At 47.7% G+C, this 23,325-nt stretch overlaps 1 protein-coding gene across 1 annotated transcript in view; it reads left to right on the forward strand.

The window, feature by feature from the left end:
* The window catches only part of abcd3a (ATP-binding cassette, sub-family D (ALD), member 3a), a 119,045-nt gene that overhangs the window by 20,611 nt on the left and 75,109 nt on the right, over nucleotides 1-23,325 (forward strand). The window contains exons 4-6 of the mRNA XM_072510541.1: nucleotides 18,134-18,222; nucleotides 19,015-19,084; nucleotides 19,344-19,441. Coding sequence (XP_072366642.1) covers nucleotides 18,134-18,222; nucleotides 19,015-19,084; nucleotides 19,344-19,441 — 257 coding nt within the window. The remainder of the gene's footprint in view (nucleotides 1-18,133; nucleotides 18,223-19,014; nucleotides 19,085-19,343; nucleotides 19,442-23,325) is intronic.

Below are 23,325 nucleotides of genomic sequence, written 5' to 3' on the forward strand. Positions count from 1 at the left end.
TGGTGAGACCACATCTGGAATTGTGTGCGCAGTTTTGGTCTCCATTCCCAAGGAAAAATATGCTTTGGTTAGAAGTGGTACATCAAATGTTCACTAAAGTGGTCCATGGCACAAGGGTTTGCTTTATGATTGTGGTAATACCAGGTATTGCGGTACCAGAGAGAGGAATAACCATTGGGCAATGTACATAGCCCCGCCCTGAGAGGCGGGGTATAAGAACCAATGCCGTCCCAGCAGCCTTCACTTCTGTAACTTCGCTGCTGGGTACAGTTCTATCTGATTAAAGCTGAATCGAGATGACTCCACGTGGACTCAAGCATATTGATTGTGTATCAATTTAATCAGACAAGTACTTTTGAAGGATGGATCTCCGCATCAAGCCGGCGTGCCTTCAGCTCAGCCCGCACGCAGAAAACACTACCGAGATTTTTAAGCATTGGCTGGCATGCTTCCAGAGCTACCTGGAGACGGCTGCTGACACCCCCACGGAAAGGCAGAAGATACACCTCCTACGCTCGCGGGTCAGCCTGGCGATCTACCCCCTGATCGAAGGGGCGGCGAACTATGATAAAGCCATGGAACTGCTGGAAGGACATTACATTCGTCCACTGAACCAGGTCTACCTACGCCTGTCACCTGCTGGCAATGAGACGGCAGAGCCCAGATGAGACGCTCGAAGATTTCTACCGGGCACTGATAGTGCTGGGCCAAAACTGCGGCTGCCCAGTGGTGACGGGGAATGAGCACACTGAACTTTTAATTCGAGACGCTTTCGTGGCAGGTATGGTTTCCCCCGACATCCGCCGAAGGCTCCTCGAAATGGACACACTGGGCCTCACCGAGGCCCGGGCCCTGGCAGGGTCCATGGACGTGGCGTACAAGAACGCCCTTGCGTACGCCCCCGCGCGCACCCCTGGGCTGCGTGGCACCCCGCTGCGGCAGACACTTTCTCCGCAACCCTCGATAGCATGGTACCTGCAATACCTGGTCCTACCATGAAAAGGCGACAGTAATACTGGCCATCACCCCGCTGACTCTTTTTTAACAGGGGGTGAATGTGGTAATACCAGCTATTGCGGTACCAGAGAGAGAAATAACCATTGGCTAGACCGCGGGGTCTACCATTGGGCAATGTACATATACCCCACCTCTCAGGGCGGGGCTAAGAACCAATGCCGTCCCAGCAGCCTTCACTTCTGTAACTTCACTGCTGGGTACAGTTATATCTGATTAAAGCTGAATCGATATGACTCCATGTGGACTCAAGCGTATTGATTGTGTATCAATGATGAGAGGCTGATTAAATTGGACTTCAATTCTCTGGAGTTTAGAAGAATGAGAGACTATATCATTGAAACCTACAAAATTTTGAAGGGGCTTGGCAGGGTAGACACCGAGATTGTTTCTGCTGATGGCGGTGTCTAAAATACGGGGGCACAGTCTCAGCGTAGGGGGCTGATCACCAGGACTGAGCTGAGGAGAAATTTCTTCACTCAAAGGGTTGTAAATCTTTTGAATTCTTCACCCCTGAGGCTCCATTGTCGAATACATTTAAGGCTGGGATAGATAGACTTTTGGTCTTTCAGGTAGTTAAGGGATATGGCGAGCTGGCAGGAAAATGGAGTTGAAGCCCAAGATCAGCTGTGGTCCTATTGAATGTTGAGTAGGATTGAGGGGCCATATGGTCTGCTGCTCCTATTTCTTGTGTTTAGAAACCCCAGGAAATTCAGGGAAATAGGCTAAAAAGTAGTAGATGAAATTTTCTATCTGTAACTTTGAGGTGATGCATTTGACAATTTTACAGCCGTACACTGACTGCCTCCTGATTTTGTAGCTAAATTTTGACTACGGCATTAGCGCTAACTATCCCTCTAGTGGCTTAATTTGGCAATACGCCTTACTGAGTTCAGATAAATAGAGTTGTCACAGCAACAATAACTGTAGACAATTGATGGAATGTCAAACTCTTTCATCGTCTCTAGTAAGCTGATTCGGCCACCCCACCTGAAATTTGATCAATACCTGGAATCCCAACTTTGCTGTGAATTTAATCCTTTGAGAACTAAGTTTAGCAATGTAGTAGCATTTTAACAATAGACCCAAGGTTTCCCATTGCAGCATAATCTAAAATTACAAAACATCACGGTGCTGTAAAAAATAATGCTTTTATTTCTTTACCGTTGGCAGTATATGTCTGGCACCTGCACCATCCAAAAACTTGCCTGATGTAGTCATAATCGGGGCACTTGTTAGAATGATTATAAACTTAATCCATGATGTATACTTGAATTTCCAGCATGTTTAATTTATTCACTTGTGGCTAAAATCGGTATAAGATGCCATTTTCTTAAATCTCAAATATTTATATTTCTTAGAACTAATACATTCAGTAGCTGATCGTAGCTATTTATTTATTTTTTAAATAGTATTTTATTTAGGTATTTGAAATTTTTTATAACAGTAACATAAACAATGACATCAACATGGTAAAATAAACATTCCCCCCCCCCCCCCCCCCCCCCCAGCCCAATCTTCACGTACCTCAACCATACAACAACAATCTCCACCACCCCCCCCCCCCCCTTTGGAATACTGCATCTGCTGACATTTTAATTTTCCCCGAGAAAGTCGATGAACGGCTGCCACCTCCGGGAGAACCCTAACATTGACCCTCTTAAAGCAAACTTTATTTTCTCGAGACTGAGAATCCCAGCCATGTCACTAACCCAGGTCTCTACACTCGGGGGCTTCAAGTCCCTCCACATTAACAAGATCCGTCTCCAGGCTACCAGGGAGGCAAAGGCCAAGACGTCGGCCTCTTTCGCCCCCTGAACTCCCGGATCTTCCGACACTCCAAAGATCGCTACCTCCAGACTCGGCACCACCCGTGTTTTTAGCACCGTGGACATTGCCTTAGCGAAACCGTGCCAAAACCCTCTAAGCTTCGGGCATGCCCAAAACATGTGGACATGATTTGCTGGGCTTCCCGCGCACCTTGCACACCTATCCTCAACCCCGAAGAACTTACTCATCCTAGCCGCTGTCATGTATGCCCGGTGGACTTTATCAGGCTAAGCCTGGTGCATGATGAGGAGGTATTAATTCTTCTTGGGGCATCCGCCCATAGCCCCGCCTCTATCTCCCCTCCTAGCTCGTCCTCCACTTGCCCTTCAGCTCCTCCACCGGAGTTTCCTCCGCCTCCGAAAGTTCCTGGTAAATTCCCCTCTCCCACCCAGCGTCGCTCTTTATTTTAAATAACAATCCTAATTTCCCAGTGTCTCCCATATTATTGAAACAGTAAAGTTGGAAAAGCACCTCACATATTTTCATGTCAGCTTGCAAGGAAAATAAGTCTTGTGTCACTAAAGTCATTTTTCATTGTTGATTTAAAATACATTGGGAAAGTAATTGGGCTCACTCACACCTGCTTTTGGTTGTTATGAATGCTCTTAGAACTCCAAAATAGCATCCATGATATGGACATGGTGAATGCCCACCTGAAGTATGCAGATCAGGTTGATCATGATATCACACTGATTTGACACCAGCGGTGCCATTTTGGAGCTGTACACTCTAAACCTTGCGTGGCTGAACACCTGTCAACTAGCAGGAAGAATCACCACCTGCCTCATCAATATTATTGAAGGGACCATCAAGTACTTACAAGTTAGTTGCTGGTTGGTTTCTTCTGGCTGCAGCTATGATTCTACAAATATTTGGTGTTGTTATCTGTTGCTTCAAGTTGCAAAAGCCGACAGCAAGTAGTTTGGCAAGTACATAAGGAGATTTTTGCACAAAGCCATTGCTTCCCGACATGTAGACTTTCTCCTTAAAATGCAGCATGTCTAGCGGGGGGGGGGAACTATTGGGCTGCTGCTGCTGGGGAGAGGGGGGAGCTGGTATGGGGTGGGATGCGCGGGGGGGGGCACCGCCTGGGGGGGACACAGCTGCGTGGGAACCGGGTGAGGAGCTGGAAAAAGGGGATGGCTAATCGACAAGGGGGGGGGGGGGGGTAAAAAGCCCCCCAACCCGGCTGATCACGTGGAACGTGAGAGGGCTGAACGGGACGATAAAGAGGGCACGGGTACTCGCACACCTTAAGAAACTTAAGGCAGACGTGGTTCTGTTACAGGAAACACACTTGAAACTGATAGACCAGGTGAGACTACGGAAAGGTTGGGTGGGGCAGGTGTTCCATCCGGGGCTAGATGCGAAAAACAGGGGGGTGGCTATATTAGTGGGGAAGCGGGTAATGTTTGAGGCAAAGACTATAGTGGCGGATAGCGGGGGAAGATACGTGATGGTGAGTGGCAAACTACAGGGGGAGACGGTGGTTTTGGTAAACGTATATGCCCCGAACTGGGATGATGCCAATTTTATGAGGCGTATGCTAGGACGCATCCCGGACCTAGAGGTGGGAAAGTTGGTAATGGGGGGAGATTTCAATACGGTGTTGGAACCAGGGCTGGACAGGTCGAGGAACAGTACTGGAAAGAGGCCGGCAGCAGCCAAGGTGCTTAAAGATTTTATGGAGCAGATGGGAGGAGTAGACCCGTGGAGATTTAGCAGACCTAGGAGTAAGGAGTTTTCGTTTTTCTCCTATGTCCACAAAGTCTATTCGCGAATAGACTTTTTTGTTTTGGGAAGGGCGTTGATCCCGAAGGTGAGGGGGACGGAGTATACGGCTATAGCCATTTTGGATCACGCTCCACACTGGGTGGACTTGGAGATAGGGGAGGAAACAGAAGGGCGCCCACCCTGGAGAATGGACATGGGACTAATGGCAGATGAGGGTGTGTGTCTAAGGGTGAGGGGGTGCATTGAAAAGTACTTGGAACTCAATGATAATGGGGAGGTCCAGGTGGGAGTGGTCTGGGAGGCGCTGAAGGCAGTGGTTAGAGGGGAGCTGATATCAATCAGGGCACATAAAGGAAAGCAGGAGAGTAAGGAACGGGAGCGGTTGCTGCAAGAACTTCTGAGGGTGGACAGGCAATATGCGGAGGCACCGGAGGAGGGACTGTACAGGGAAAGGCAAAGGCTACACGTAGAATTTGACTTGCTGACAACGGGTACTGCAGAGGCACAGTGGAGGAAGGCACAGGGTGTACAGTACGAATATGGGGAGAAGGCGAGGGATACCCCACCAATTGAGGAAAAGGGGAGCAGCGAGGGAAATAGGGGGAGTGAGGGTTGAGGAAGGAGAGATGGAGCAGGGAGCGGAGAGAGTGAATGGAGTGTTCAAGGCATTTTATAAAAAATTATACGAAGCTCAACCCCTGGATGGGAGGGAGAGAATGATGGGCTTTCTGGACCGGCTGGAATTTCCCAAGGTGGAGGAGCAGGAAAGGGTGGGACTGGGAGCACTGATTGAAACAGAGGAAGTAGTGAAAGGAATTAGGAGCATGCAGGCGGGGAAGGCTCCGGGACCGGATGGATTCCCAGTTGAATTTTACAGGAAATATGTGGACTTGCTCGCCCCGCTACTGATGAGGACATTTAATGAGGCAAAGGAAAGGGGACAGCTGCCCCCGACTATGTCTGAGGCAACGATATCGCTTCTCCTAAAGAAGGAAAAGGACCCGCTGCAATGCGGGTCCTATAGACCTATTTCCCTCCTAAATGTAGACGCTAAGATTCTGGCCAAGGTAATGGCAATGAGGATAGAGGATTGTGTCCCGAGGGTGGTCCATGAGGACCAAACTGGGTTCGTGAAGGGGAGACAGCTGAATGCGAATATACGGAGGCTGCTAGGGGTAATGATGATGCCCCCACCAGAGGGGGAAGCGGAGATAGTGGTGGCGATGGATGCCGAGAAAGCATTTGATAGAGTGGAGTGGGACTATCTGTGGGAGGTGCTGAGGAGATTTGGTTTTGGAGATGAGTATGTTGGATGGGTGCAGCTGTTGTATAGGGCCCCAGTGGCGAGTGTGGTCATGAATGGACGGGGATCTGCATACTTTCGGCTCCATAGAGGGACATGGCAGGGATGCCCTCTGTCCCCATTATTGTTTGCACTGGCGATTGAGCCCCTGGCAATAGCATTGAGGGGTTCCAAGAAGTGGAGGGGAGTACTTAGAGGAGGAGAAGAACACCGGGTATCTCTGTATGCGGATGATGTGTTGTTATATGTAGCGGACCCGGCGGAGGGGATGCCAGAGATAATGCGGACACTTCGGGAGTTTGGAGAATTCTCAGGATATAAATTGAACATGGGGAAAAGTGAGTTGTTTGTGGTGCATCCAGGGGAGCAGAGCAGAGAAATAGAGGACTTTCCGCTGAGGAAGGTAACAAGGGACTTTCGTTACTTGGGGATCCAGATAGCCAAGAATTGGGGTACATTGCATAGGTTAAATTTAACGCGATTGGTGGAACAGATGGAGGAGGATTTCAAGAGATGGGACATGGTATCCCTGTCACTGGCAGGGAGGGTGCAGGCGGTTAAAATGGTGGTCCTCCCGAGATTCCTCTTTGTGTTTCAGTGCCTCCCGGTGGTGATCACGAAGGCTTTTTTCAAAAGGATTGAAAAGAGCATCATGAGTTTTGTGTGGGCCGGGAAGACCCCGAGAGTGAGGAAGGGATTCTTACAGCGTAGTAGGGATAGGGGGGGGGCTGGCACTACCGAGCCTAAGTGAGTACTACTGGGCCGCCAAAATCTCAATGGTGAGTAAGTGGATGGGAGAAGAGGAGGGAGCGGCGTGGAAGAGATTGGAGAGGGCGTCCTGTAGGGGGACTAGCCTACAAGCTATGGTGACGGCCCCATTGCCGTTCTCACCGAAGAAATACACCACAAGCCCGGTGGTGGTGGCGACTTTGAAAATTTGGGGACAGTGGAGACGGCATAGGGGAAAGACTGGAGCCTTGGTGGGGTCCCCGATAAGAAATAAGCATAGGTTTGCCCAGGGGAGAATGGATGGGGGATTTGGAATATGGCAAAGAGCAGGAGTAACGCAACTGAAAGATCTGTTTGTGGAGGGGAAGTTCGCAAGTCTGGGAGTGCTGACCGAGAAATATGGGTTGCCCCAAGGGAATGCATTCCGGTATATGCAACTGAGGGCTTTTGCGAGGCAACAGGTGAGGTGCTTTAATGAGGCAAAGGAAAGGGGACAGCTGCCCCCGACTATGTCTGAGGCAACGATATCGCTTCTCCTAAAGAATCCCCGACGCATGAGGTGCAGGACAGAGTGATCTCAAAGACATGGGTGGGGGACGGTAAGGTGTCAGATATATATAGGGAAATGAGGAACGAGGGGGAGATTATGGTAGATGAGCTGAAAGGGAAATGGGAAGAAGAGCTGGGGGAGGAGATTGAGGAGGGGCTGTGGGCGGATGCCCTAAGTAGGGTAAACTCATTGTCCTCGTGTGCCAGGCTAAGCCTGATTCAATTTAAGGTGTTACACAGGGCGCATATGACTGGAGCACGGCTCAGTAAATTTTTTGGGGTAGAGGATAGGTGTGCGAGATGCTCGAGAAGCCCAGCGAATCACACCCACATGTTCTGGTCATGTCCGGCACTACAGGGGTTTTAGGTGGGGGTGACAAAGGTGCTTTCGAAAGTAGTGGGGGTCCAGGCCGAACCAAGCTGGGGGTTGGCTATATTTGGGGTTGCACAAGAGCCGGGAGTACAGGAGGCGAGAGAGGCCGATGTTTTGGCCTTTGCGTCCCTAGTAGCCCGGCGCAGGATACTGTTGATGTGGAAGGAAGCCAAGCCCCTGGGAGTGGAGACCTGGATAAATGACATGGCAGGGTTTATAAAGCTGGAACGGATTAAGTTCGTCCTAAGGGGATCGGCTCAAGGGTTCACCAGGCATGGCAACCGTTCGTCGAATACCTCGCAGAAAGATAGAGGGAATGGAAAAGAAGAAGGTAGCAGCAGCAGCCCAGCGGGGGGTGGGGGGAGGAACCAGAAGGACTCTCAGGGTTGTTAATATATATGTATAATATGTATAGGTCGTTGCTATAAATAATTGTATATTGGACTGTTAAATCATATTTTTGGAGAGTGTTTATCTGAGACAAGGCAGTTGCCATTTAGTTTTAGTTTTCGTTTTTGTTATATATTATTTATTCTTTGTTTATAAAACAGGTCATTGTTATTTATACGGTTATATTATTATGTAAAGGATACACAATGTACTGTGATGGTTGACCAAAAAATTTTCAATAAAATATTTATAAAAAAAAAAATGCAGCATGACTTGGGAGAGTGAACTGAGTACAGAGCAGAAAAAGCTGCTGAAAATGGAAGGGGTGGGATGGCTGCAGGGACACCCCCCCCCCCCCCCCCGGGTGCTCTGTTGGCCGTTGGCTTCGAACAGGTCCTGGAACAAGTTGATGAATGACCTCCATGCTCTGACCCTTGGATAGCGAATTTGATATTCTCCAGGTGGAGAACTTTCGACAGGTCTTCCAGACAGTCTGCAATGGGTGGTGCTGCTGATGGCAGCTGAGCAGGATTCTTTGGCAGATGATTAGGGAGGCAAAGGCAAGGGCAGCAGTCACCTTCCCCATGACTAGTTCTGGCTGGTCCGATACCCCGAAGACTGCCACCCTCGGGCACGGCTCCACCCTCACCCCCAAAACCTTGGACATTGCCTTGAAGAAGGCTGCGCAGAACTCGACAAGTCTGGGGCATACTCAGAACATGTGAATGTGGTAGGCCGGGCCCCTCTGGCACTGTTCACATTTATCCTCCACCTCCGGGAAGAACCCGCTCATTCGGGTTCTTGTCAGGTGCGCTCTGTGCACCACTTTGAGCTGCATGAGGCTTAGCCTTGCGCAGGAGGAGGTAGAGTTTGCCCTGTTCAGTGCTTCGCTCCAGAGTCCCCACCCTATTTCCTAATTCTTCCTCCCATTTTTCCCGTGTTTCCTCCAGTGGCGAGCGTCACCTTTTTAAAAAAAAATAAAAATATATATATATATATATATATATATATTTTATTCAAATTTTTCGGCCAAACAAAACAATACAAAGGTTTTCCCTTTTCACAACAATAAAACAATATAAATAACAGTGACCGTTTTAACAAGTAAATAAATAATATATAAACTAAATGGCAACTGCCATAACAAAAATAATAACTCTCCAGATAATAAAATCAAACAATCCAATATACATAACCAAGTACAAATATCTATACAAAAACCGCCCCTGAGGACCCACCCGAGCCCTCCCCCCTCCCCCCTGGGTTGCTGCTGTCACCTTCCCATTTCCTTTATCGTTCTGCGAGGTAGTCAATGAACGGTTGCCACCGCCTGGTGAACCCTTGAGCCGAACCCCTTAGCGCGAACTTTATCCGTTCTAATTTTATAAACCTTGCCATGCCATTTATCCAGGTCTCCACGCCCGGGGGTTTGGCTTCCTTCCACATAAGCAATATCCTTCGCCGGGCTACTAGGGACGCAAAGGCCAAAACATCAGCCTCTCTCGCCTCCTGCACTCCCGGCTCTTCTGCATCCCCAAATATAGCCAACCCCCAGCCTGGCTCGACCCGGACCCCCACCACCTTCGAAAGCACCTTTGCCACCCCCACCCAGAACCCCTGCAGTGCCGGGCATGATCAAAACATGTGGGTGTGGTTTGCTGGGCTTCTCGAGCATCTCCCACACCTGTCCTCTACCCCGAAAAATTTACTGAGCCTTGCTCCGGTCATATGCGCCCTGTGCAAAACCTTGAATTGTATCAGGCTTAGCCTGGCGCACGAGGACGACGAGTTTACCCTACGTAGGGCATCAGCCCACAGCCCCTCCTCAATCTCTTCCCCCAGCTCTTCTTCCCATTTTCCCTTCAGCTCATCCACCATGATCTCCCCCTCGTCCCTCATTTCCCTGTATATATCCGACACCCTACCATCCCCCACCCATGTCCCTGAGATCACTCTATCCTGAATCTCCTGCGTCGGGAGCTGCGGAAATTCCCTCACCTGTTGCCTCGCAAAAGCCCTCAGTTGCATGTACCGAAATGCATTCCCTTGGGGCAACCCATATTTTTCCGTCAGCGCTCCCAGACTCGCAAACGTCCCGTCTAAGAACAGATCTCTCAGTTGCACAATCCCAGCACTCTGCCATGCTCCAAATCCCCCATCTATTCTCCCCGGGACAAACCTATGATTATTTCTTATCGGGGACCGCACCGAGGCTCCCGTCCTTCCCCTATGCCGCCTCCACTGCCCCCAAAGTTTCAGTGTTGCCACCACCACTGGACTTGTGGTGTATTTCTTCGGGGAGAACGGCAACGGCGCCGTCGCCAGTGCTTGTAGGCTGGTTCCTTTGCAGGACGCCATCTCCAATCTCTTCCACGCCGCTCCCTCCCCTTCTCCCATCCACTTACACACCATTGAGATATTGACGGCCCATTAGTATTCACTTAGGCTTGGTAGTGACAGTCCCCCCCCTATCCCTGCTACGCTGCAAGAACCGCCTCCTCCCTCTCGGGGTCTTCCCAGCCCCCACAAAACTCATGACACTTTTCTCGATTTTCTTGAAAAAAGCCTTCGTGACCATCACCAGAAGGCACTGAAACACAAAAAGGAATCTCGGGAGGGCTACCATTTTGACCGCCTGCCCCCCTACCCACCAGTGACAGGGGCACCATGACCCATCTCTTAAACTCCTCCTCCATCTGTTCCACCAATCGTGTTAAATTAAGCCCATGTAAGGTTCCCCAACTCCTGGCTATCTGAATCCCTAAGTACCGGAAATCACTTGTTACCTTCCTCAGCGGTAAATCATCTATTCCCCTGCTCTACACCCCCGGATGCACCACAAACAACTCACTCTTCCCCATATTCAATTTGTACCCCGAGAATTCCCCAAACTCCCTGAGTGTCTGCATTATCTCAGGCATCCCCTCCACTGGGTCCGCAACATACAGCAATAAATCATCTGCATACAATGATACCCGGTGTTCGTCTCCTCCCCTGAGTACTCCCCTCCACTTCCTGGAGCCCCTCAGTGCTATGGCCAGGGGCTCAATCGGCAATGCAAACAGTAGCGGAGACAGAGGACACCCCTGCCTCGTCCCTCTATAAAGACGGAAGTAGTCAGACCTCTGCCTGTTCGGACCACACTCGCCACCGGGGCCCTATACAGCAGGTGTACCCATCCAATAAACCCTTCTCCAAAACCAAATCTCCTCCGCACTTCCCACAGATAGTCCCACTCCACTCTGTCGAATGCTTTCTCGGCGTCCATCGCCACCACTATCTCCGCCTCCCCCTCTGGTGGGGGCATCATCATCACCCCTAGCAGCCTCCGTATGTTCGTGTTCAGCTGTCTCCCCTTAACGAACCCAGTTTGATCCTCGTGGACCACCCCCGGGACACAGCCCTCTATCCTCGTCGCCATCACCTTGGCCAGGAGCTTAGCATCTACGTTTAAAAGGGAAATGGGCCTGTAGGACCCACACTGCAGCGGGTCTTTTTCCTTCTTCAAAAGGAGCGATATCGTCGCCTCCGACATAGTCGAGGGCAACTTCCCCCTTTCCCTGGCCTCATTAAAGGTTCTCGTCAAAAGCGGGGCCAGTAGTTCCATATATTTCCTATAAAATTCCACCGGGAATCCGTCCGGTCCCGGGGCCTTCCCCGCCTGCATGCTCCCAATCCTCTTTACCACCTCCTCCATCCCAATCTGTGCTCCCAGTCCCGCTCTCTCCTGCTCCTCCACCTTCGGGAATTCCAGCTGATCCAGGAAACACATCATTCCCTCCTTCCCTTCCGAGGGCTGAGCCTTATATAACCTCTCATAGACTGCCTTGAACACCCCGTTCACTCTCTCCGCTCCCCATTCCATCTCTCCCTCCTCATCTCTCACCCCACCTATCTCCCTCGCTGCTTCCCTCTTCCTCAATTGGTGGGCCAATAGCTGACTCGCCTTCTCTCCATACTCATACTGTACTCCCTGTGCCCTCCTCCACTGTGCCTCTGCCTTACCCGTGGTCAGCAGGTCAAATTCCACATGTAGCCTTTGTCTTTCCCTGTACAGTCCCTCCTCCGGTACTTCTGCATATTGCCTGTCCACCCTCAGAAGTTCTTTCAACAATCGCTCCCTTTCTTTACCTTCTTGCTTCCCTTTATGTGCCCTTATGGATATCAGTTCCCCTCTGACCACCGCCTTCAACGCCTCCCAGACCACTCCCACCTGAACCTCTCCGTTGTCATTAAGCTCCAAGTACCTTTCGATACACCCCCTCACCCTTAGACATACCCCCTCATCCGCCAGTAAGCCCATATCCATTCTCCAGAGTGGGTGCTGTTTTTCCTCTCCTACCTCCAGGTCTACCCAATGTGGAGCGTGGTCCGAAATGGCTATGGCCGTATATTCCGTCCCTGTCACCTTCGGAATCCGTGCCCTTCCCAAGACAAAAAAGTCTATCCGTGAGTATACTTTGTGAACATGGGAGAAAAATGAGAACTCCTTACTCCTAGGCCTACTAAATCTCCAGGGATCTACTACTCCCATCTGCTCCATGAAGTCCTTGAGCACCCTGGCCGCTGCCGGCCTCCTCCCGGTCCTGGACCTCGACCGGTCCAGCCCTGGATCAAGCACCGCATTGAAGTCTCCCCCCATTACCAACTTTCCCGCCTCCAGGTCCGGGATACGTCCCAACATACGCCTCATAAAATTTGCATCATCCCAATTCGGGGCGTATACGTTCACCAGAACCACCGCCTCCCCTTGCAATCTGCCACTCACCATCACATATCTACCCCCACTATCCGCCACTATGGTCTTTGCCTCAAACAGTACCCGTTTCCCCACTAAGATAGCCACCCCCCTATTCTTCGCATCTAAACCCGAATGAAACACCTGCCCCACCCATCCTTTACGTAGTCTGACCTGGTCTATCAGTTTCAGGTGCGACATAACCACATCTGCCCTTAATTTCTTTAGGTGTGCGAGTACCCGTGCCCTTTTAATCGGCCCATTCAGCCCTCTCGCGTTCCACGTGATCAGCCGGGTTGGGGGGCTCTTTACCCCCTCCCCTTGTCGACTAGCCATCCCCTTTTTTAACCCAGCTCCTCACCCGGTTCCCACGTATCCGTATGTCCCACCGACGGTGCCCTCCCGCCTCGACCACCCCATCCCATAACAGCTCCCCCTTCTCCTTAGCAGCAGCAGAGCGTCACCTTTTTAATAGTCGTCCGTACAGGTTCCTGCAGTTCTTCCGCTCCCCCAGATTATCCACGTCCAGTAGCTCCTCTAGCATTGTGTGTCTCGGGGTCCATGGGTATCGTGGGTATGCTGTCGTCTCCTTGCGGAGAAAGATCATAACCTGTAGGTGTCGGAGTTCATTCCCGTTGGGTAGCTGAAGTCTTTCTGTCAGTTCCTCTAAGGTCGTTAGCCTGTTCTCACTGTAAAAGTTCCTAACAGTCAGTGTGTCATCATCCTCCGCCCTCGTCCTGTCTCCACCTCTTAAAGTTGATGTCGAGCATGGCTGGTGCAAACTTGTGGTTGCCACAGATGAGGGCCATGGTGGACATCTCGGTTCAGTCATGCCGAAGTATTACCTCAATTGGTTCCAGGTTCGGAGAGTGGCTAACATCACTGGGCTTTGGTTCAGTGTTTTATTGGCGGGGATGGGAACGCTGCCATGGCGAAGGCCCAGAGGTTGGTCCCTGTACGGGGATTTCCTCCATCCTCACTGATTCCATGTCTGGTTCTTCACCCATCCCCTCACTCTTTCCTCCGTGGCTGCCCAGTGGTAGCACTGTAGGTTTGGGAGGGCTAGGCCCCCCATGTTTCTTCTTCTTTGTAGAACTTATTTTGGGGATCCGTGGGTTCTTTTCCCTCCCACCCCCATGCAAATGCCATAATCATCTTATCTAATCGTGTCAAAAAGGCCTTGGAGATGTAGATCGGTATGGACCTGAAGAGGAACCTGGGCAGTACGTTCATCTTGATCATGTACCCTCCTCACCAGGGAGAGCAGGAATGCATCCCATCTCTGTAGGTCCTTTTTGACTTCCTCCGCCAGACTGGTCAGGTTCCATTTGTGGATCCGTATCCAGTCATGGACAATCTGGATCTCCAGGTAGCAGAATTTGCTTTGGGCTAGTTTAAATGGTAATCCCTCCAGTTCTGCCCTTCCCCCTCTCGGGTTCACAGGGAATACTTCACTCTTGCTCAGATTGAGTTTGTAGCCTGAGAAGGCTCCAAACGCTCACAGGAGCTTCATGATTCCTTCCACGCTGCTTTGCGGGTCCAAGATGTATAGGAGCAGGCCATCCACATAGAGTGAGACTCTTTACTCTCTGTTTCCGCTTCGGATTGCCTTCCAGTTTCTCGCCGTTCTGAGGGTCTCGCCAGAGGCTCAATTACCTGGGCGAATAAGAGAGGGGACAGCGGAAATCCCTGCCTTGTACTTTTGTGCAGTGGAAAGTGTTCAAAGCTGGTGGTGTTGATCCGCACGCTCGCCTTGGGGCATTGTATAGGAGTTTCACCCATAAGGTGAACCCTGTTCCTAGTCCGAACCGCTCTAGTACCTCAATGCGGTTCTTCCACTTGACACTGTCGAAGGCCTTCTCAACTCAGAAACATTTGCAAAATCTCAGTGTAGTGTGAACAGTCAGGAGATGGGGGTCTTTCACATTCCCCAGGGGATTCATTGTATGTCTTCATTCTAACTCTGTTGAATGCGAAATTGTGTTTTGTAGCAGCTCAGCCTGTCTGGGTTGTTTCTTTTTTAAATTAAAAACACAATTGTCTATATGGGTTTCAGTGAAACAAAATCAGAATTCCTACCTAAAACTAAATTGATGGAATTGTCGAATATGTTACAATTATGATTACCAACAGAGATTAAGAAAGATGTGGTATTTGAAGAAATAGCAATGCATTTAAGTGCACAAGTTGTCAGACAGACCAAGTATTTCGAAAAGTGAATCAGCTAAAATTTTATTACAACTAGGAATGAAGAAATTAGGAATAAAGGAAAAAGAAAGAAATAGAAATGAAAAGACTTGAACTTGAAATGCAGGAAAAGCAAAACGAAAGAGAAAAAGAGAAAGCTTTTTAAAGGGAATTGGAAAAGCAAAAGTTAGCAATGGCAGAGTGGAAAAAGGATCCATAGAGAGAAGTTCAGCTTCAAATGCAGGCAGTGGGAGAAGAGAGAGACCAAATCAGGTGGAAGAAGGAAATAATTCTAGATGTGAACCTAAGATTTATGCAGGCACTTCCAAAATTTGACGAACAGGATGTCGAGACAGTTTTAAATTCCTTTGAGAAAATAATCAGACAAATGCAATGGTCACAGGATATTTGACAGAGTAAACTTGTATGTAGAGCTAGTAAAGTCTATGCATCTTTTTCAGAGGAAAGGTGTGGGGAATACGATATAATGAAAAAAGCTATATTGGGTGCTTGTGAGTTAGTACCAGAGGCTTACAGTCAAAAGTTTTGAAATGCAAGTAAACCGTCTGGATAGTCTTATATCAGATTATATCTTCAAAAAGCAAATCCTCATGACAACATTTTAGGACTTTTACTGTAACAATATAATAACACAGACTAAACATTACTTAATAGGCAAGTAATTAACTAAACTACAGAAAAAGTACTTTCCCATTAACCAACTAACATGCTTAAAAGACTTTATGCCCCATTTCTACATTATGCCACTCTCAGCATAAGATTTTAGTCCAAACTGTTTCCAGCTTTTCAGCAGTCTGCCTTCCCCTGCCACACCCCAGCAAATATTCCAGTGTCTTTTGAAAGTTATTTAACTCAGGCTTCCGAGTAACCCTAAACTAAAGCAAGACCATAAGACACAGGAGCAGAATTGGGCCACGCAGGCCATCGAGTCTGCTCCGCCATCCAATCATGGCTGATATTTTTCTCATCCCCATTCTCCTGCTTTCTCCCCATAACCCCTGATCCCCTTATTAATCAAGAACCTATCTATCTCTGTCTTAAAAACACTCGGTGATTTGACCTCCACAGCCTTCTGCAGCAAAGGATTCCACAGATTCACCACCCTCTGGCTGAAGAAATCCCTCTCATCACTGTTTTAGAGGATCGTCCCTTTAGTCTGAGATGGTGTCCTCTGCTTCTAGTTTCCTACAAGTGGAAACATCCTCTCCACGTCCACTCTATCCAGGGTTTGCAGTGTCCTGTAAGTTTCAATAAGATTTCCCCCCCCCTTCATCCTTCTAAACTCTAACGAGTACAGACCCAGAGCCCTCAACCGTTCCTCATATGACAAGCTCTTCATTCCAGGGAACATTCTTGTGAACCTCCTCCAGACCCTTTCCAATGCCCGCACATTCTTCCTTAGATAAGTGGCCCAAAATTGCTAATACTCTAAATGGGGTCTGACCAGAGCCTTATTTAGCCTCAGAAGTACATCCCTGGTCTTGTATTCTAGCTCTCACGGCATGAATACTAACATTGCTTTTGCCTTCCTAACTGCCGACTGAACCTGCACGTTAACCTTAAGAGAATCATGAACAAGGACTCCCAAGTCCCTTTGTGCTTCTGATTTCCTAAGCATTTTGCCATTTAGAAAATAGTCTATGCCTCCATTCCTCCTTCCAAAGTTCATAACCTCACACATTTCTACATTGTATTCCATCTGCCACTTCTTTGCCCGCTCTACCAGCCTGTCCAAGTTTCATCAGGACAAACTTAAAATTCTCTACCTGAGAATTTCCAAGAAGGTTGTCCACTCTACTTCTTGAACGCCGTTTCTGCAGACCAAGATTAACTGTAGTGAAGAGTAAGAGAAAAGGAGTCTTTCGGGACCTCTGGAGATTCCAGGAGGAAGCAATCAGCACTTAGCCTTCCTCCGCAGCTCAAACAGGAGATTAGGCTTTCACAGACCTGGCCACAGAAACTGCTTGCAGCCATTTGACCAGAGGTTTAATCTTGCACAGGCCTGGTTGGTTAGAGAATGCTTGCAGCCTCTAAATCAGAAGTTAAAGCTTCACAGGACCGCATGAAAGGATGTTCAGCTGAGGAACCAGAGAGCAAAGAGGCTCCAACCATTTTGGGAGAAATATCCCAACAGAATCCTGCTCAGATTTTGTGAAAGATTACCAATCCCAATCGAGAATAGAAGATGTCCCAGAATTTACAAAGGGGATTGGTTGCTAGCCAAGTCCATCGAAGTGACATCACGGACTATGCCACAAAGCATAGGGGTCTGACTGGACCAGTCCAAATAGCAGCTTGCAGCGGGTGTTTCAGTTCAAAACCAAAAGTCTGTAGCTTTAAAAACAGCAGCCAGCAAAAAGGAGCCAGCAAGATGGAGATTAAAAAGGAAAACAAGGATTGGAAAGAGGCTCCTGACATTTTAAATCTGAAGGGGGGAGAGAAAAAAGCTTGGTGTTCCTTAAAGGAGTGATGTGAGGTGAGATTTAAAAAATAAGGATTGAGTTACAATATATAGATGTTGGAGTAGGTGTGAAGACTTGAGATATTTTGTCACTCCAGATATAGTGTTCTGATTCAACTAAATCTCTTGCTGTTGTGAACACTGCACATCACCCGTCAGTTGGAGTAGCAGTGATGAAAACCTTACAATTTAGTACTTCCTTAATATTGATATTGAATGGAATTAAAAGAGAATTTTAAAATCTAGACCTGTGATTTTTCACCAAATGTTTTCTCATTTTTCTGTCGTGACAAATGTTTGTGATACTATTCACTGATGCAGGCACAGAACCATACCCGAAGTATTAGACCGTATTCAATTGCTCTGGTCCATTTTTCCGACCGAAGCTGTCATTACTCAGAAAGTATGCGTGGGCTGGTCAAAAATTCACAGCTGAATCTGATTTTATTTTCACTTTACATCCGTATGCAGCTTCCAGCATTTAGTAATCCAGGAGACATGAAGAGGAAGGTTTAAACTAATTTATGCTGAACTCAAAGAAAGGATGCACCCATGAGTGTCCCAGCCCAGGGCTAAAGGAACTCTGGGTCAGTATTTAAAGGGCTCGGTACGGAGTCCCAGCTGGGTGGGCCTCTGCCCGTTACCATGGGAACTCGTACTCCACGAGCCCGTCAGGGTTTTTTGAACTACTTGCCAATGCAGTTCTCAATTGAGTTGCTAGGCTCTGGTTATTTTTCTCTTCTCGTTTCCAAGCTGCCTTGCTTGAATCAGGCAAACATTTAAATACTTGTTTTCTCATTCCAGACTGCATACCTGATGCTCATTGCAGCAATGCTTGTTGCTCGAACCTACTGTGATGTCTGGATGATTCAAAATGGGACCATGATTGAAAGGTACGTTTGCAGATCTCACTATTCATGGCATCTCAATGTCTGCATGTAGTTATAGGAACAACTGGAATGAGAGGGTTTTTTTCTGAGCAATTAACTTCAGTTTTGGACCTGAATCCATGCTACCCTCAGTTGGGAAGGTAGAGTTGTACAAAGAAGATTGGGGTGAATTTCCATGAGATGAGTTGTGCTACTTTCACACCAATGGAAAACAATTTTCACCCAACTGTGATCTGGCAAATTCCTCCGGGAAAAATTTCTAGGCCACTTCATTTGATTAACCATTAGCACAGTAAATGATGCAAATTCCATTTAAATCCAGTATACTGTGCTAGAATGCCTGGGAATTAGAATGTAGCCTTTATAAAGATAGGATATCCTAGCCACTCTTCTTTGTGGTAGCTCAGCTTTGTCACCTAGAAACCATCTGTTTACGTATTTTTTCCCCCCTGAAGAACTCTGGGAAGGCAAAATATCAAAGACGTCAAGGTTTAATGACAACTTGCAACAGAGCAGGCATTGATCAGTAGGATCATCTGTATGTTGTTATGCATCTGTACATTGAGTGAATGGGTGTTGGAAGGGTTGTTCAGTGTGGAGCTTGAAAGCAACAGGGATATCATTGCTGAAAAAGCAGTGCATGCAGATGAGCATGGCTGAGTGTCTTCATGCATTTTATTTAAAGGGTTTTTTTCTAAGCCTATTTGGAGTGATAGCGCACCTGTATTTTGATCAAGTTTGCATTGCATAATTGCGCACCTAATCTCAGTCTCGTACTCATGTCATGGTTTGCAGTGCAATTATTGGTCGGAGCACCAAAGATTTCAAGAGATACTTATTCAACTTTGTTGCAGCAATGCCAGCGGTAAGTTTGTTTTCTGTTACTTGTTATATCAACAGTTTTAGATAGTTATTGCTGGATTGATGGTGATAAGTGGGCGCATGAATTACTGTATCTACATTTTCTAATACCTTATTTACTTTGCAAATTGATGAATTGTAAAGATTACAAATTAAAAGTTGGATGATATTTCTGTTTGGATATTGTTGTTAGTCAAAATTTTAAGCTGTGCCTCTTAAATTCTGTTTTTAGCGATGCTAATGTATAATTTATGTTACTTCAGATATCTTTGGTCAATAATTTCCTGAAGTTTGGCTTGAATCAGCTGAAACTTCGATTCAGAGTAAGACTCACCACCTACCTGTATGAGGAATACTTAAAGTAAGTCTGTAGCTATTGGAATAATGTAGTATGGTATAGTAAATTTATATTGTTATTTAGAAATAAGACCGTCTTGTGCATTCTGACTATTTTAGAAGGAAAGTTGAAATATGCATGAACCTCAAGTTGCATAAATAACATGTCATTACCCTGTTTGACTATTATTAAACAACAGTATCATTTTAAATTCATGTTGAACAAAAAAAAGTTGCTTCTTGCATTTTAAAAGATGTCCAAGTAATTGATTTTAATCTGCAGTGGTTTTCAAACAAGTTGGTAGTGGGGGTGAGGGGAGCACACAGAGGAGTGATTGCAAGACACACAGACAAGATCTCACAACCAGAGTATGTTAGCCATCAGGCTACCAGCATTCAGCTGGTTGCCTGAAGTGATAGGGAAAGTAGCAGCAATTTGGTATGTGGAAGAGGAAATTTAGAGAGCCTAAAACCATGGCCAGTGCTAAGCATGTCATTAGAGAGGATGTTTCACGAGGGTCTGGGGATGAGGGAAGCTGCAGCTTCACTTTTATTTTAACTACTTATTTTACAGCAGTTAGGTGGCTGAGGGGCATGTTGGAAGCAGGTAGCACAAGTGGATAGCACTGTGGCTTCACAGCGCCAGGGTCCCAGGTTCGATTCCCCGCTGGGTCACTAACTGCGGAGTCTGCACATTCTCCCCTTTTCTGCGTGGATTTCCTCTGGGTGCTCCCGTTTCCTCCCACAGTCCAAAGACGTGCAGGTTAGGTGGATTGGCCATGATAAATTGCCCTTAGTGACCAAAAAGGTTAGGGGGATAGGATGGAAAGAGGGCTTAAGTGGGTTGGTGCAGACTCGATGGGCAGGATGGCTTTCTTCTGCACTGTGTATGCTCTATGTAGAAAGCAACCTCGTGCATTAATGCAAATCATCAGTTTGAGGAGCTTGCTGGAAGTTCCTGAGCTGCAAAGCAGCAACAAAGGAAAGCTTTTCACTCACCTTGCAAGGCCTCAACATCCTTCTGGACAATTGGACCAGCTTTCACCTTGACGGAGCCATGCGGAATGCCCCAATCAGTCTTGGGTATAAAATGTAAGCAGGATCCCATAGATCTATGAGGCCCCAGATTTGCTTCAATTCCAGCAGGCACCTCATCCACCTAACTGCTGTGAACAGCTAAAATGATGGCCAGTGCAATTGCAGTGACCATAGACCATAAGACGTAGGAATGGAAGTAGCCCATTTGGCCCATTTACTGTGCCATTCAATGCGTTCATGGTAAGAAGTCTCACAACACCAGGTTAAAGTCCAACCGGTTTATTTCAAATCACAAGCTTTCAGACGCTGATCTTTCATCGACTTCACCTGATGATGGGGCAGCGCTCCGAAAGCTTGTGATTTCAAATAAATCTGTTGGACTTTAACCTGGTGTTGTGAAACTTCTTATTTTTAAAGTTTAAAAAAAAAATAAAAAAATTTAGAGTACCCAATTAATTTTTCCAATTAAGGGGCAATTTAGCATGGCCAATTTACCTACCTTGCACATCTTTGGGTTGTGGGGGTGGGACCCACGCAGACAAGGAGAGAATGTGCAAACTCCACACGGACAGTGACCCGGGACCTCGGCGGCATGAAGCAGCAGTGATAACCACTGTGCCACCGTGCCGCCCCCTGTTGTGCGACTTCTTACTGTGTCCATCCCAATCCAGCGACGGCATCTCCCCATCAATGAGATCATGACTAATCGGATATGATAATCCTCAACTCCACTTTCCTGCTATCCATTACTCATTTAAAAAACTGTGTCTCAAGCTTGAAAATACTTAACAACCCAGCCTTTTCAGACCTCTGTGGTAAAGAATTCCACTGATACACTCCCCTCTGAAAGAAGAAATTCCTCCTCATTTCAGTCTTAAATGGGTGACCCCTTACTCTTAGATTATGTGCTCTGGTCCAAGACTCCCCCACAAGAGGAAAAACCTCTCGGCATCTACCCTGTCAATCCCCCTGAGAATCCTGCATGTCTCAATAATGTTGCCTCTCAATCTTCTAAACTCCAATGAGTACAGACCAAACCTACTTAACCTCCCTCTTGAGAAAATCTCTCCACACCCGGGATCAACCTCATGAACCTTCTCTGGACTGCTTCCAATGCCAGAATATCTTTTCTTAGATAAGGGAACCCAAACTGTCCACAGTATTCCAGGTGTGTTATAACTGGTGCCTTAAATAGATTTAACAAGACTTTCCTATTTTATAGTCCATTCCTTTGAAATAAAGGCCAACATTCCATCTGTCTTCCCGATTTCCTGCAGAACTTTCATGCTAGTGTTTTTTGTGATTTATGCACAAGGACCCCCAAATCCCTCTGTGCTGCAGCTTTCTGCAGCCTGAGTCTATAATGTAGCATTTAAAAGTTCTGTCCCACTGGGCAGGTTTTATCAAAATCACATTCAAAGTTTTTAATGTTTGGTGCGATCTAGGGGATCGAGAGATATTAGCTCTGATTTTGTAAACAAAAGAAATTAGGAGTAGACAATGCGGTCCTTCAGCCTGCTTCACCATTCAATTAGATCGTGGCTGATTTGATTGTAACCCAACCCTACATTCCTGTCTCCCCTGCTAACCTTGCACCTTATTAATCAAGAATCTATCTAGCTCCTCTTAAAAATATTCAAATATTCACCTTTTTAAAAGAAAATCTTTTTATTGGCATTTCTCATATTTATAAACAGTTGTATATATACACATCACATTTTTCTCGCCTGCGCTAATTTCCTTTATTATACAGAGGTTTAGTTTGTCCTGTTTCTCCCCCCCCCCCCCCCCCCGGGGTTGCGCAGTGTTTTGGCAACTCATCTATCTTGGTGTTTTAATAATAATAAATAAATAAAAATTCTTATTAGATTACTCCTCGTTGTTGGCCTCGAACAGGTTTTGGAACAGACCGACAAATTGCCCCCAAGTATCCAGCCTTCCTCTGACCCTCGGGTGGCGTACTTAATCTTCTCCAGGTGGAAAAATTCCGAGGGCAGCGAGCCAGTCTGCAGCTGTGGGTGGTGCTGCCGATCGCCATCGCCAGCCGAGCAGGATTCTCTGGCGTGCGATTAGGGAAGCGAAAGCAAGGGCGTTGGCCCCCTTCCCCATGTGTGTGTAACTCTGGCTGCTCCGATACCCCGAAGATTGCCACTATTGGGCATGGCTTCACCCTCACCCCCACAACCTTGGACATTGCCTCGGAGAAGGCTGTCCAGAACCCAGCAAGCTTGGGGCAAACCCAAAACACGTGGGTGTGGTTGGCCAGGCCCCTCTGGCACCATTCACTTTTGTCCTCTACCTCCGGGAAGAACCTGCTCATTCGGGTTCTGGTCAGGTGCGCTCTGTGCACCACTTTGAGCTGCATTAGGCTTAGCCTTGCGCAGGAGGAGGTGAAGTTCACCCTGCTCAGTGCTTTGCTCCAGAGTCCCCATCCTACCTCTGTCCCCAGTTCGTCCTCCCATTTTTGTCTGATCCCGTCCAGTGGAGTCCAGGCTCTGTCCAGTAGCTATCCGTATATTTTCCCACATAACCCCCCCTTCTCGTTGCTTGTGCCTATCAGGCCTTTCAGTAGTGTGCTTTCTGGGGCCCCAGGGTACCCCACTGTCTCTTTGCGGAGGAAGTGTTTTATTTGGAGGTGTCTCATTTCCTGTCCTTTTGCTAGCCTCCACTTCCTCGTCAGTTCGTCTAGTGTCACCAGTCTGTGCCCTACGTAAAAGTCCCCGACCGTCAATGTGCCCCCATCCCGCCTCCCATCTTTTGAAGGTGGTATCTAGCATGGCTGGGGAATCTGTGATTGCCGCAGATGGGGGCCATTGGAGACATTTTAGTTGACATCCCGAAGTGTTGTCTGAGCTGGGTCCATGTTCTCAG

The sequence above is a fragment of the Scyliorhinus torazame genome, chromosome 7 (assembly GCF_047496885.1).
Source record: "Scyliorhinus torazame isolate Kashiwa2021f chromosome 7, sScyTor2.1, whole genome shotgun sequence".
Classification (NCBI taxonomy): Eukaryota; Metazoa; Chordata; class Chondrichthyes; order Carcharhiniformes; family Scyliorhinidae; genus Scyliorhinus; species Scyliorhinus torazame.